We start from the raw sequence: 14,394 nt of genomic DNA, 5'->3' as shown, positions 1-14,394 counted from the left end.
TGTTAACAAAATAATCAATGTCGGACATCCAACCTATTCCATAGCTTTCAGTGAGCACTTTGTAAGCTCATGAACAAAAACTGTATAAACTTAACAACTAATTGATTGATTTGGAAAGAAATGTAATATTATGAGACCATCATACATTTTCAGATTTTTATTATTTTTAAAGTGATGAATAAATAATCTAACAAAATAATGACGTATACATCAAGACACTTGCTGGAGAACATTTATACAAGGACAGGAGTCAAGTTCCGGGTAAAGCCATGGACATGATGTAACAAAATAAACAGACACGGCTTCAACAAATACAACAATCATCAGTTAACAAATTAGGCTGAAGTGTTATTGTTGCATTTATTAAATTAAGGTACTTTAAGTTATATCAGTCTTCATAAAATGCCTAAGATACCAAAATCTTATACATTGACCTTAAAAACAAATCCATACAAATCTCGGGTCAATTATGGGTCAATTATGCTTAATATCAAACTTCAAAGTCTTTTACTTTTACACTTGAAGACATTTCATTTCTTTCTGTTTTGTATCCTATATTTATTTAGACAAACCTCAGCATAAAGCCATAAAAACCCATAACACTTTCATAAAGTATTACTTTCAAAAAATGTCATTGCTTACCCAAAGAGAACCAACTTAATCTATCAGCTTCAGTTTAGCACACTCTATGACCAACACAAGCAACATAACAGCAGTGTGAAGATGTGTGTCCATGTGAAGTCCGGGAAAATGTTCTCACTGTGTGTAGTCCCAAAACATGTTCACACTACCTTCGCCCCTTTGTCTTCACTTTACGTAAGCTCTGTCCGTCCCCGGAGAATGCTTCAAACATTTTGTCCTGGAACACAATCAAACAGGGACACATACAGTATCGTAGGTTATCAACATGTGAAACCTACCCAAAGGTGTAGCTTTCCTTCTCATCCGTACAATTTCAGGAAAATCAGATATCTTTTATTCATTTTGTATAAACTACACAATCATGGGTCTCTTGCACTCTAAAACAGTTTTAAATATGAAAAGCTAACCATTCTACAGATATTATTCAAAGTTATGATGCTGGTGATGGCTGCTATTTTGCACATACTACGTACATAATGTCATATTGATAGGGGTCATTTACTGCTCAATAACAGCCATCAACCCTATCAGGATGATATAACCCTAACTACAGTTGGATTTAACAAGCAACGAAACAGTGTGAAATCATACTAGTTATAAGGAAATGATACAGTATTTAACAATATTCTGTATTCTGACAGACTGATGACAATGCCAAGCTACATGCCTCTCCTACCAAATATAACCACAAGGTGCATAGGTATACCTCTGGTGACTGAGCTCCATTTTCTGCCTTTCTAGAATTTCTGATGAATGTGATTGTGTTCTTTTTGTAGCCGTAGTTGGGAATACCACTGAAATAAAAGAAAAGGAACAAAATGCAAATTTTCATATGAAAAATAAATAAGAGCACTGTGGAGTGAATGCTAATGCTTGTCTGTTATTTAACAGACAAAAAGGGGTTGATTATTACTGTAGCCAGAGTTATGGGCCTTGCCATACATGTGCATTTTGTCACTGGCAAGCCACAAAATTTGATCCTAGTTTCATTGAATATCTTGAATGATTTTTACAGTAATGGCCAAGGTTAACATTTTTCACAAGGCCACAACAGTGACACCAAATTTATGACGAAGCTTTAAGAAAAAGGCAAGCTAACAACAATTGATCGTACAAGGTAAAGAAACAGATGATAACAAAAACCTGGGAAACAAATGCCCAAACTTTTTCTTAATTCACCATAGGACACAACAAGTATTTTTTACAGAGCAATGTTTCTGCATATACTTGTGCATATAGACATGTTCCATGCTAATTAAATTGAACGTTTTGAGTACATGGAAACATTAAAACAATTTGGTTTAAGGTTCATTGATTTTTTTTAAGTTACAGCAAATGAGTTACAGTGTGTGAATACCATGTGATAAATTACGTCATATACATGTATGCTACTCCGGAAGGCAAAATTTTCTACACCATTTTAAATGAAACAAAAGGCAGTCTACGCCACTAACGGAGGCCCGGCTTCGTTTTATTACCGGAATTTGAAAAGGTGATTAGTTTCATCGAACACTTCGACAAACTTGTTTCCAAAATAATGTTTTGACAGTGCTCTGTCAGACAACCGTATTGTGCGAATGTTTTAATAGGAGTCATCTTTGTTTAAAGTCTTCATTTGAAGCAAAATATTGCCTTCCTACGTAGCATTTATGACGCAATTTATCACATGGTATACACACACTTTGTTAGCAAGCCATTGAGGACAGTTGATTCCAAAGGTATCACAATATCTAAATCTTTCTCTTCTTCTAAAAACATAGACCAAAATAGAAATGCTTGAATAAACAAGAGATGTTTGTCAAACATTATGCCCCCCCTGAGCGCCATGTTGTCAGGATTATATGGACAATTGAATGAAATATGCATGGACCGAAATGACAGCTGATTTGTTGCTGTTTTAAGATTATGACCATTAAAGTGTGAGGATAAAGTGTGTTATGACCGTCATGACCTTTGACTCTATGAACTCAAAATCCAGAGTCATCAGCTGGTCACCAGAAACCTAAATGTCAAGTTTGAGGGCCATGGGTGCAGGCATTGTCAAGTTATCACAAGACAAGTTTTTTTCATTCAAGGTCACTGTGACCTTGACCTTTGACCCGATGACCCCTTAAATCATAAGGGGTCATCTACAAGTCAGATGCAACTCCAAGTCAAGTTTGAAGGCCATGGGTTCAGGCATTGTTGAGTTATCACTCGGACAACCTTTTACCATTCAAGATCACTGTGACCTTGACCTTTGGCACTATGAATCCTAAAATCAATAAGGGTGATCTACTGGTCAGGCTTCAAATCCATGTCAAGTTTAATGATCATAGGTTCAGGCATTGTTGAGATATTAGTGGGGGAAGACTTGTTAACTTTTTTGCATTAAAGGTTACTGTGACATTGACCTTGGCCTGATGACCCCCAAAGTCGATAGGGGTCATCTACTGGGCAGGCCCAACCTTCATGTCAAGTTTGATGACCATAGGTCCAAGAATTGTCTAGTTTGCTTTCAAGGTCACTGTGACCTTGACCTTTGACCCCTAAAATCAATAGGGGTCATCTACTGGTCAGGCCCAACCTCCATGTCAAGTTTGAGGGCCATGGGTGCAGGCATTGTTGAGTTATCACTTGGACAACCTTTTATCATTCAAGGTCACTGTGACCTTGACCTTTGGCCCAATGACCCCTAAAATTAATAGGGACAATCTTCTGGCCAGGCTCAACCTCCAAATCAAGTTTGAGGGCCATGGGTGCAGCCATTGTCAAGTTATCACTCGGATAACCTTTTACCATTCCAGGTCACTGTGACCTTGACCTTTGGCCCAATGACCCCTTAAATCAATAGGGACCATCTTCTGGCCAGGCCCAACCTCCAAGTCAAGTTTGAGGGCCATGGGTGCAGGCATTGTCGAGTTATCACTCGGACAACCTTTTACCATTCCAGGTCACTGTGACCTTGACCTTTGGCCAGATGACCCCCAAAAACCATAGGGGTCATCTCCTGGTCAGGCCAATTCCTTTTACCATTCAAGGTCACTGTGACCTTGACCTTTGGCCCAATGACCCCCAAAAACAATAGGGGTCATCTACTGGTCAGGCCCAACCTCCAAGTCAAGTTTGAGGGCCATGGGTGCAGGCATTGTTGAGTTATCACTCGATCAACCTTTTACCATTCAAGGTCACTGTGACCTTGACCTTTGACCCATTGAGCCCAAAAAACAATAGGGTTCAGCTACTGGTCAGGCCCAACCTCCAAGTCAAGTTTGAGGGCCATGGGTGCAGGCATTGTCACGTTATCACTCGGACAACCTTTTACCATTCAAGGTCACTGTGACCTTGACCTTTGGCCTGATGACCCCCAAAAACAATAGGGGTCATCTACTGATCAGGCCCAACCTCCATGTCAAGTTTGAGGGCCATGGGTGCAGGCATTGTTGAGTTATCACTCGGACAAGCTTTAAAATTATTTTACCATTAAAGGTCACTGTGACCTTGACCTTTGACCCGATGACCCCCAAAATAAATAGGGGTCATCTACTGGTCAGGCCCAACCTTCATGTGAAGTTTGATGACCATACGTCCAGGAATTCTTGAGTTATCACTCGGACAAGCTTTGGTCTACCGACGGACCGACCGACGGACCGACATGCCTGTGCAAAGCAATATACCCCTCTTCTTCGAAGGGGGGCATAATAATGTTTTAGGACACTGGTGACCTAACAAACAAAGTCAGTTCCACTACCTTAACTGATTTCTAAAACCCATAAACAATTATTGCACATTTTGATGACCCTGAGCTAGACGTACCGTTTAGGAGGACCGTTGCTTGACTGAGTTTCCATACACTCTAGCCCCTTGTTCTTCCCATCTAGCCGGTTCCCTTTGCCCTGGAATATCTGCACACAAGAAAGAACAGGCGCTTATTGTTCAACATTCACTTAAATTTATATCAATTTCTTTCATTTTATTGTGAAAAAACACTGTAAGTAAGTATGAAAGGAGTGGGATCATACCCACCCTGACCAACTAATGTTTCAATCAGGAACCATGGAGAATCTCATTATAAATACAATGTTAAAACACAATGTGAATGTATTGTATTCAGGTAAAATAAAATAGTTGTATTACATCTGACAGTGGTATACCAAAACATCTGAATATTACATCATAAGGAGTAACATTTAAACCCTAAAAAGGAATGTTAACTGATATGTACTCAAAAAAGCAAAGTGTATACACTAAAGTTAACAATGAAATGTTATGTGTAATGCAGTTATCAATAGAAACGTAATTTAAAGTCACGATAAAAATAGAGCTGTCATATATTTCTATTAAACATATGATGTGTGTACAACTGAATGACATATGTAGATATCAAGGAGGTGAATGTGGCATGGTTCTAACTGATATTAAAGATAAAAGCAGACAGAAGCTTTTCACCTTCACCCGTAGATACACATACCTTGAATGCGTCATCAGCCTCATCCTCATGCTGAAATGATAATTTAAGTATCAAAATGGTATTAAAACATCTACAGGAGTCTCATCTTCTATTAAAATCATTTAAATGAGTGCCAATGACTTAAGTGTTGTCATATTTGGCCTTCTTTACAAAATCAGATATATCATAGGACATCACTAGGTACAAGATTAAAAGTATGTTTTTTTCATAACCTAGCTACATGTATATCTCTGGCTAAATCATACAGTTTTACTATTTAGTATGATACATTCACAACCCCAATTATTAGCGAATTAGATAAAGAGTTAAAGGAGGTTCCTGCACCCTAACTCCTTTCATAGCACCCCTCTGCTCTCATGGAGACCAGCATATGCAATAGTCAGCCTTCCTTGAATGCATTAGATAATTCCCAATGTTTTGTTAAAAAGAATGAATATGAATAATAAATATGTTCACACTAAATTTATCTAGCAGTTGGAAACTAAATTTAAAATGCATCATATTTTCAAGTTCTTCACAGCCCCTTACAATGTGCCCTTTTCACCCTAAGTACCGTCCCTTTCCTGCAATACCCTGCCCCTTTTAAAACCTGGCAAAGAAGCTTATGTTATTAAGGCAACAGACCCCCCCCCCAACCCCTGTACAGTAAGAGAACAGAGCAGAATGTTCAAATGCACCCTCCCTTTACAAACCTCCATGTCTTGTTCCTGCTCTGTGTCCCTGGGCTTCTGCCTTTCAGGCTCCTTGTATCCGAGCGGGGCAGCAAAGTCCACCTAGACATATCATACATTATACAGGTAATGTAAACACATCCTTTTGATTGTTCTAGTATCTTTATCTTATTTCTTAAATTTTATTCCACAGATTTAGATTTTCAAACTACATTGTTAAGTGTTAACATTTAAAAATTAAAAATAGATGCTCCATTTACTTGTACATTCAACAAGCATGATTTTGGATTATAACTATTGTTTTCATATTTCAGGTGTTTATGATGAACACTGCCAGGTTTATGATTCAAGTACTTACATTCATATCACATTCTATGATGGACACTGAACGGCCAGGCTTTGATTCAAGTACTTACATTCATATCACATTTTATAATGGACACTGCACGGCCAGGTTTTGATTTAAGTACTTACATTCATATCACATTCTATAATGGACACTGCACGGCCAGGTTTTGATTTAAGTACTTACATTCATATCACATTCTATAATGGACACTGCACGGCCAGGTTTTGATTTAAGTACTTACATTCATATCACATTCTATAATGGACACTGCACGGCCAGGTTTTGATTCAAGTACTTACATTCATATCACATTCTATAATGGACACTGCACGGCCAGGTTTTGATTTAAGTACTTACATTCATATCACATTCTATAATGGACACTGCACGGCCAGGTTTTGATTTAAGTACTTACATTCATATCACATTCTATAATGGACACTGCACGGCCAGGTTTTGATTTAAGTACTTACATTCATATCACATTCTATAATGGACACTGCACGGCCAGGTTTTGATTCAAGTACTTACATTCATATCACATTCTATAATGGACACTGCACGGCCAGGTTTTGATTTAAGTACTTACATTCATATAACATTCTATGATGGACACTGCACGGCCAGGTTTTGATTCAAGTACTTACATTCATATCACATTCTATAATGGACACTGCACGGCCAGGTTTTGATTTAAGTACTTACATTCATATCACATTCTATAATGGACACTGCACGGCCAGGTTTTGATTTAAGTACTTACATTCATATCACATTCTATAATGGACACTGCACGGCCAGGTTTTGATTCAAGTACTTACATTCATATCACATTCTATAATGGACACTGCACGGCCAGGTTTTGATTCAAGTACTTACATTCATATCACATTCTATAATGGACACTGCACGGCCAGGTTTTGATTTAAGTACTTACATTCATATAACATTCTATGATGGACACTGCACGGCCAGGTTTTGATTTAAGTACTTACATTCATATAACATTCTATAATGGACACTGCACAGCCAGGTTTTGATTCAAGTACTTACATTCATATAACATTCTATAATGGACACTGCACGGCCAGGTTTTGATTTAAGTACTTACATTCATATAACATTCTATGATGGACACTGCACGGCCAGGTTTTGATTCAAGTACTTACATTCATATCACATTCTATAATGGACACTGCACGGCCAGGCTTTGATTCAAGTACTTACATTCATATCACATTCTATAATGGACACTGCACGGCCAGGTTTTGATTTAAGTACTTACATTCATATCACATTCTATAATGGACACTGCACGGCCAGGTTTTGATTTAAGTACTTACATTCATATAACATTCTATAATGGACACTGCACGGCCAGGTTTTGATTTAAGTACTTACATTCATATCACATTCTATGATGGACACTGCACGGCCAGGCTTTGACTCAAGTACTTACATTCATATCACATTCTATAATGGACACTGCACGGCCAGGTTTTGATTCAAGTACTTACATTCATATCACATTCTATAATGGACACTGCACGGCCAGGCTTTGATTCAAGTACTTACATTCATATCACATTCTATAATGGACACTGCACGGCCAGGTTTTGATTTAAGTACTTACATTCATATCACATTCTATAATGGACACTGCACGGCCAGGTTTTGACTTAAGTACTTACATTCATATAACATTCTATAATGGACACTGCACGGCCAGGTTTTGATTTAAGTACTTACATTCATATCACATTCTATGATGGACACTGCACGGCCAGGCTTTGACTCAAGTACTTACATTCATATCACATTCTATAATGGACACTGCACGGCCAGGTTTTGATTCAAGTACTTACATTCATATCACATTCTATAATGGACACTGCACGGCCAGGTTTTGATTCAAGTACTTACATTCATATCACATTCTATAATGGACACTGCACGGCCAGGTTTTGATTCAAGTACTTACATTCATATCACATTCTATAATGGACACTGCATGGCCAGGCTTTGATTCAAGTACTTACATTCATATCACATTCTATGATGGACACTGCACTGCCAGGTTTTGACTCAAGTACTTACATTCATATCACATTCTATAATGGACACTGCACAGCCATGCTTTGATTTAAGTACTTACATTCATATCACATTCTATAATGGACACTGCACGGCCAGGTTTTGATTTAAGTACTTACATTCATATCACATTCTATAATGGACACTGCACGGCCAGGCTTTGATTTAAATACTTACATTCATATCACATTCTATAATGGACACTGCACAGCCATGCTTTGATTTAAATACTTACATTCATATCACATTCTATAATGGACACTGCATGGCCAGGTTTTGATTCAAGTACTGGCATTCATATCACATTCTATGATGGACACTGCACGGCCAGGCTTTGACTCAAGTACTTACATTCATATCACATTCTATGATGGACACTGCACGGCCAGGCTTTGATTCAAGTACTCGCATCTCATATATCTGCAAAAAATGAACAGTATAAGTTCCTTAATGATGCAATATATCAGAGAAACAATAGTGCTGCGGAGCCAAAGCCATCCCATTATATTTTCCAGTCTCACTTATTATTAAAGAAAGGTTTATTAGCATTAAAGTAGATTTGCATATTGTCTCTGGTATAATTTTGACTAAGCATTTGAACAGTTTTTTTGTACTGCCAATTATGACAACACCAAGGCTATGACAACACCCAACTTCTTCCATTGAAACACCTCAACTTCTTCCATTGAAACACCTCAACTTCTTCCATTGAAACACCTCAACTTCTTCCATTAAATCACCTCAACTTCTTCCATTGAAAACAGATCAGCTAAAATGTACAGGTCTGCCTGGCCATTTGAATTCAGTATAAATTTCATATACCTTTTTGAGGCATTTTGCATTGCATGTATCACAGGTAAAGCCAACGCTCATTTTCAACCTTTAATCAAGAGGCATAACCAAACTTGTATTTTAGTCTGTCTGAGTGAATAACGTGACTTTAACCAATGTACATTGTCACTGTTAATTGAAGAAAAAAATCTGCAAAAAACAGACAAGCTCTTAATATGAACTGCATAGTAATATACATGTTATACAGCACAAGCAAGACTGCCTCCCCTACTCCTCCCACTCCCCTTACATAATGCATGTATCAATATCCATTTAATGATTTAATAAGGAAACTGTCAGGACATACCTTGTCATTGTATTTGAATTCAATGAGATCTTCCACTGTCAGGCAGGCAAAACTCCTTAAGGCATTTTCCAGGCTTGAATATCAGTTAAGGAAAATGAAATTTGCTTGTTGGAAATGATGTATCTGATGAAAGAAACAAACACTTTTAAATATCACAAAAAAAACTGTCTTATCTGCATTAAATACATGCATACAATAATTTAAGATACTGTATTCTTAACCTATAAAGTGGCTCTAAATTTAGAACAGAATAATAAGTCAGTTAATCTGATGCTGCCATGGTAACACAAAAGTGTTGTGACTGAAGGATACACAGCCTTGGGGTTTGAGATGTCCAGAAAGTCTGTGTGCTGAGGCTGGAACTTGGCAAATGTGGCGATAGGCAGTGACACATTGTCCACCTGAACCAAGTCTCCCTCCTGTAGCAGCAGGTTCTTCATCATCTACAACAACAACAACAAAATATTTACAACCAACAACAACAATCTGCAAGTACATCAATATATAAAAGGCTTAAACTAGGCCTTTAAGTGAAAACAAAACCAATCAAAAAATCATTGGACATCTGAGGCCTTACATAAACTTACATATATATAGAGTTCATTTCAATATTATCTCGATAAATTTGGGATGCAAACGAATATTTGATCGAACATTTGGTATTTGAATGTCAAAATGGGTATTCGAATATTCCATGTGTTTGTTGATTTAATAAATTAACAAATGTTTTGCCTACGACTGTGTTATTCGATTGTCTTGTTTTTACAACAATTGGCCCCTAATACAAGAGGCGTGAACTTTATGACACTTACAAGCACCATATGTCATATATCGTCGGGAACTCTAAACAGTGTCCGTAAATTTGCATTTACTGGCTGTTAGACAAGTGACATTAAACACATTCCAATTGTTTTCGGTACATTTAAACAACCATACCAATTAAGGGTTTAAGAGATTGGTCTTTATACCAATGTGTTGTCTTCGCTGCTAATCAAGCTTGGCGATATTGCTCAAATCGCACTGATTATATGAAGGACATGTGCTACTTATGTGTTTTTAACTGTTTTCCATGTTTCCATATAATGCTCTTGCCTTGAAAGGTAACTGTATGGTTTAATAAGCGTTTAAGGATTTATGTCCTGTATTGTTGTACAATACATAAGTCAAAATCGACATTTGGCCGTGATGTCGTTTTCTATAAATATATTTCATAAACATCAATCCCAGAACGAGGCTGCAAGTCCAACATTGGCGCATATCGTCATTTAACCAGGAAAATACAAAATTCCTTGATCTTATAATTGCATTGTTTGCAAATATGGACGCAAAGGAATTGAAGTAATTGAATTTTTGTTTTTTTTCGTCATATGTACCGGTTACGACAAAGAAGGGTAACATGGCCCCTACTATTACTATATATATATAGTGAATGATATTTTACTACAATTCTTAAAGATTCATTTTAGTATTCGAATAATCGAATATTCGATCGAAAGAATTACCAAATATTCGCATATCAATTTTGCCATTCGTTTGCATCCCTACTATAAATGTATATGCATTACGGTGGTAAGGGTTTACCCAGTATGGTATGTAGATCCTGCCCTCGTCTGCCACAAACTCCAGCACACCACAGTGCGTCTCTCTCTTCATTTTCTTGTTTGTCAGCTTGAACAACATTGGATACTGGATGTGGAGTCGCGCTGTAAAATGCTTGAATGAATTCAAGTGTCTACATGCATATATTTAATGTTGTGCTAAATACTGGATTTGGAGTTGCGTGGAAAAGTGCTTGGATGTTTGAGTATCTATACATTATATGTCTGTGCTACAGACTGGATATGGAGTCACTCAGTAAAGTGCTTGAATATATTGGTGTCTATACATTATAAGTCTGTGCTACAGAATGGATGTGGAGTCACTCAGTAAAGTGCTCAAATATATATCAAAGTGTCTATACATTATAAGTCTGTGCTACAGACTGGATGTGAAGTCGCGCTGGAAAGAGCTTAAATGTATAATAAGACTTAGTGTCTATATATTGTAAGCTTGACTGGATGTGGCTTGCTGTTGAGAACTTGAATATGGTACACTTTATACTTGTACAACATTAAATAAATAAAACTTAATTCTACCAAAATTGTTGAACAAGTAATTAATCACAGCAAGAAAATGTATTGTTATTATTATGCTTGTTGGCATGGTGTTACCCAAGAATATAGTCTTCCTCAATCATGAAAACTTACATGAATGGAGTATGATTCACCAAGGCCCAGAATTAATCCTGCCATCCATAAAAGGAAGAGCACTAACTATGTGCTAACTAGACAATATGTGTGCACAAACTTATAACTTTAAAACACAATATTTCTAAACTTACTCAGCTTGTCCAAAGCAGATGGGGGCATTATGACTGAAACAGACATTGATAATCAATTTAATTCAATATTTGAAGTGTTTTATGTGACATTTAATAACAGCAAATTTATTTCATACAGTTGGTTGAGATAATATTATCCTTAAATTATTCCCTACATGTTTCCATATTTCTTATATATACAATTCATGCATAATTTAATACTATACACAACATAAATTAAAGATTTTGTTTCAAACCTGTATATATAATACTGAAAGAAAAATAAACCGTTTTTTTTTTCAGTTTTGTTTTTAAACTTACTTTTGCCACCTCTTTCCACATCTTCCCGATCACCCAACATGGTGACAGAGTAGCAGCGGTAAGTCTCACCAAAGTTTCGCCCATTGGGCATCTCGGGGAACATCCTTCCAAACTGAAACTGAAAATATGTTCATAGTTGAGTCTATTATATTATGTAAAAAGAATAAGATATCATTACTAAATAGTACGAATACAAATGAAGACAACATGGCCCATTGCTGATAATACCCACAATGGCACATTTAAAGATGGTACAGCGCAGATCGGCTAAATTGGAAGACAATACAGCAACAGTGCTCCAGCCAGGATTTAAAAAGGGTAGGGTTCTAGGTCAGAAACGGCACTTTTGATGCGCATTGAATGAGTCTTAATGGGGCACTTGCATGGGTCAATGTTCAATTCATGTTAAGTATGTGTTGTAACTACTTTCAATACGAATACTTTGAAAACCTTAGCTGTTATCTTTAAGTATGTGTCAAAAATATGTACATTTATTATTTTTATACTGCTTTCAGAAATTTGACTTTACTATATGTCAAATAAATATTAAATATAGTTCATAACCATAAAAGAGGGCTCTGTCAAACAAAAGGGCACAGCAGGGCATAGTTAAAGGCAGCAGGGTGCTAAAGAAGGGCAGCGGGGTGCTCCTGCCTGCTATTTAGAGCTAGCTGGAGCACTAAAGTACTGGACAGGACAGAAGGAAATACTGCCCAAATTGGCTAATGATACGGCCCAGACTTAAAGGCCATATTAAAACAAAGACAATTTGACCAATATTGAAAGACCATATAGCACAGATTGCTCCATCAATCTGGTCTGTTTCAGGTCAGTACATCTGTGAACTTATTGTAGCTGCCGATCTGGACCATATCACATCTAATTTTTAAATCTAAATATCGTCAAGAGGTTGACATGCCTGGAAAGAGCATTAATTTTCCAATCATTACAATTAAATTATATGAAATAATAATCCATAAAACAGACAAAAAAATCCAACACATGTCATACTTAATCAATTCCAATGGTACTCTGGTACAAGCTCTTGCCAAAGACCAATAAACCAATTCATAGGTCCATGCTCTTGCATATCATTAAGTATCTGTTACAGGAAGTACTGTTATTTGTGTTTTCTTTTATGATGTGTTATTATTATAAAAATCCATTTTCACTGACATAATTTCAAACCATTACAGTTCTACAATATTTCATTAAACATATTATAGTTTTTTCCATGATAATAATATGTGTGTAAAGTTTGTATATAATGTGATGCTTTTGTCTTAATGTTTTATCTTCTTTAAATGAAGTTATTATAATTATTATTATTATTGTAAAATAACATATATGTAAGCCGCTATGTAGGCATCTACAAATCTAGTCTACTTCTTCGACCAATACCTCCAAACTTATACATTACACTTGATGCTGTTTTTAAGCTATACACCTGTTTGTATAAAAATATATAGAAGTTTTACTTGTAAAGCACTTTTGAATGTTTGTGCCATATAAAAAGAGTGCTATATAAATGTTGTATAATAGTAATAATAATAATAATAATTATGTTTGGGATGATCACAGTAAAACATGTTGTGTAGGTTTGTTTCCTTTATTAGAATTCAAACATACAATAACAACACAGGAAGTTACGTTAGATAAGTATCAATACATTTCGCGTGTTACGTCACTCTCGTACATCGCATTAGGTCGTGCCAAAATCCCAACAAATAATAATAATAATAATAAGCTGTTGGAAGAGGTTTCATCATAAACAAAATACATCATTATGCACCAGTTAATTGTAACCAAGGCTCCCCCAAGTTAAGGGAGAACAGGGAAAATGGGCCATGTTTTTACCTTCCAGGTGGCCATGTAGTTCCGGGTGAATGCGGTGTTTTGTCTTCACGCCCAAAATAGCGGGGAATTGGGCTTTCCTAGGGTCCCTGGTGTGCGGGGGCATTTGGTGGGGATTTTACCAGCAGTTCGTGCCAGCAGGACAGGGATTTTATCCGGGCTAGGCTGGACCAAAAGCCAAAGTCCCCACTATTCCCCAGACCTGGGGGTGGGGAGGGGCGTGGTTACAAATGACTAGTGCATTACATGGAAAGATGGAAAGAATATCCAGAATTTTGACAGAAACAAATATCCGAAATTTCAACAAGTTAAATATATGACTTGAAATTACGTGATTAGTACAAGAATAACAAAAATGGTATAGATAGTTAAGAAAACATATAGGACATTCAATAATTGCTAGAAAGAAAACACACTAACAAATTCTTACCATTTTCACAAAATTTGTTTCTCTCTGTGACAAAGCAAAAGAAATCTTGGGACCTCTGTTGTAAAAATAGCTATTATGAAATTGTT

At 36.7% G+C, this 14,394-nt stretch overlaps 1 protein-coding gene across 1 annotated transcript; it reads right to left on the bottom strand.

Moving 5' to 3' along the window:
- Positions 1 to 142: 142 nt before the first annotated feature.
- On the bottom strand, positions 143 to 14,390 carry LOC128230114 (ubiquitin recognition factor in ER-associated degradation protein 1-like). Its single transcript, XM_052942133.1, has 12 exons — positions 14,309 to 14,390; positions 12,025 to 12,142; positions 11,725 to 11,757; positions 10,926 to 11,047; positions 9,657 to 9,787; positions 9,345 to 9,417; positions 8,558 to 8,626; positions 5,785 to 5,865; positions 5,093 to 5,122; positions 4,438 to 4,526; positions 1,349 to 1,436; positions 143 to 859 (listed from the first exon to the last, which is right to left on the bottom strand). Exons 1-12 carry the CDS (start codon positions 14,309 to 14,311, stop codon positions 788 to 790), a joined length of 909 nt encoding a protein of 302 aa, XP_052798093.1. The 5' UTR covers positions 14,312 to 14,390; the 3' UTR covers positions 143 to 787.
- Between the last annotated feature and the right edge of the window lie 4 nt (positions 14,391 to 14,394).

The sequence above is a fragment of the Mya arenaria genome, chromosome 4, assembly GCF_026914265.1.
Source record: "Mya arenaria isolate MELC-2E11 chromosome 4, ASM2691426v1".
NCBI lineage: Eukaryota > Metazoa > Mollusca > Bivalvia > Myida > Myidae > Mya > Mya arenaria.
The sequence above is the reverse complement of the archived record's forward strand: the minus strand, read 5'-3'. Positions and strand labels throughout refer to the sequence as shown.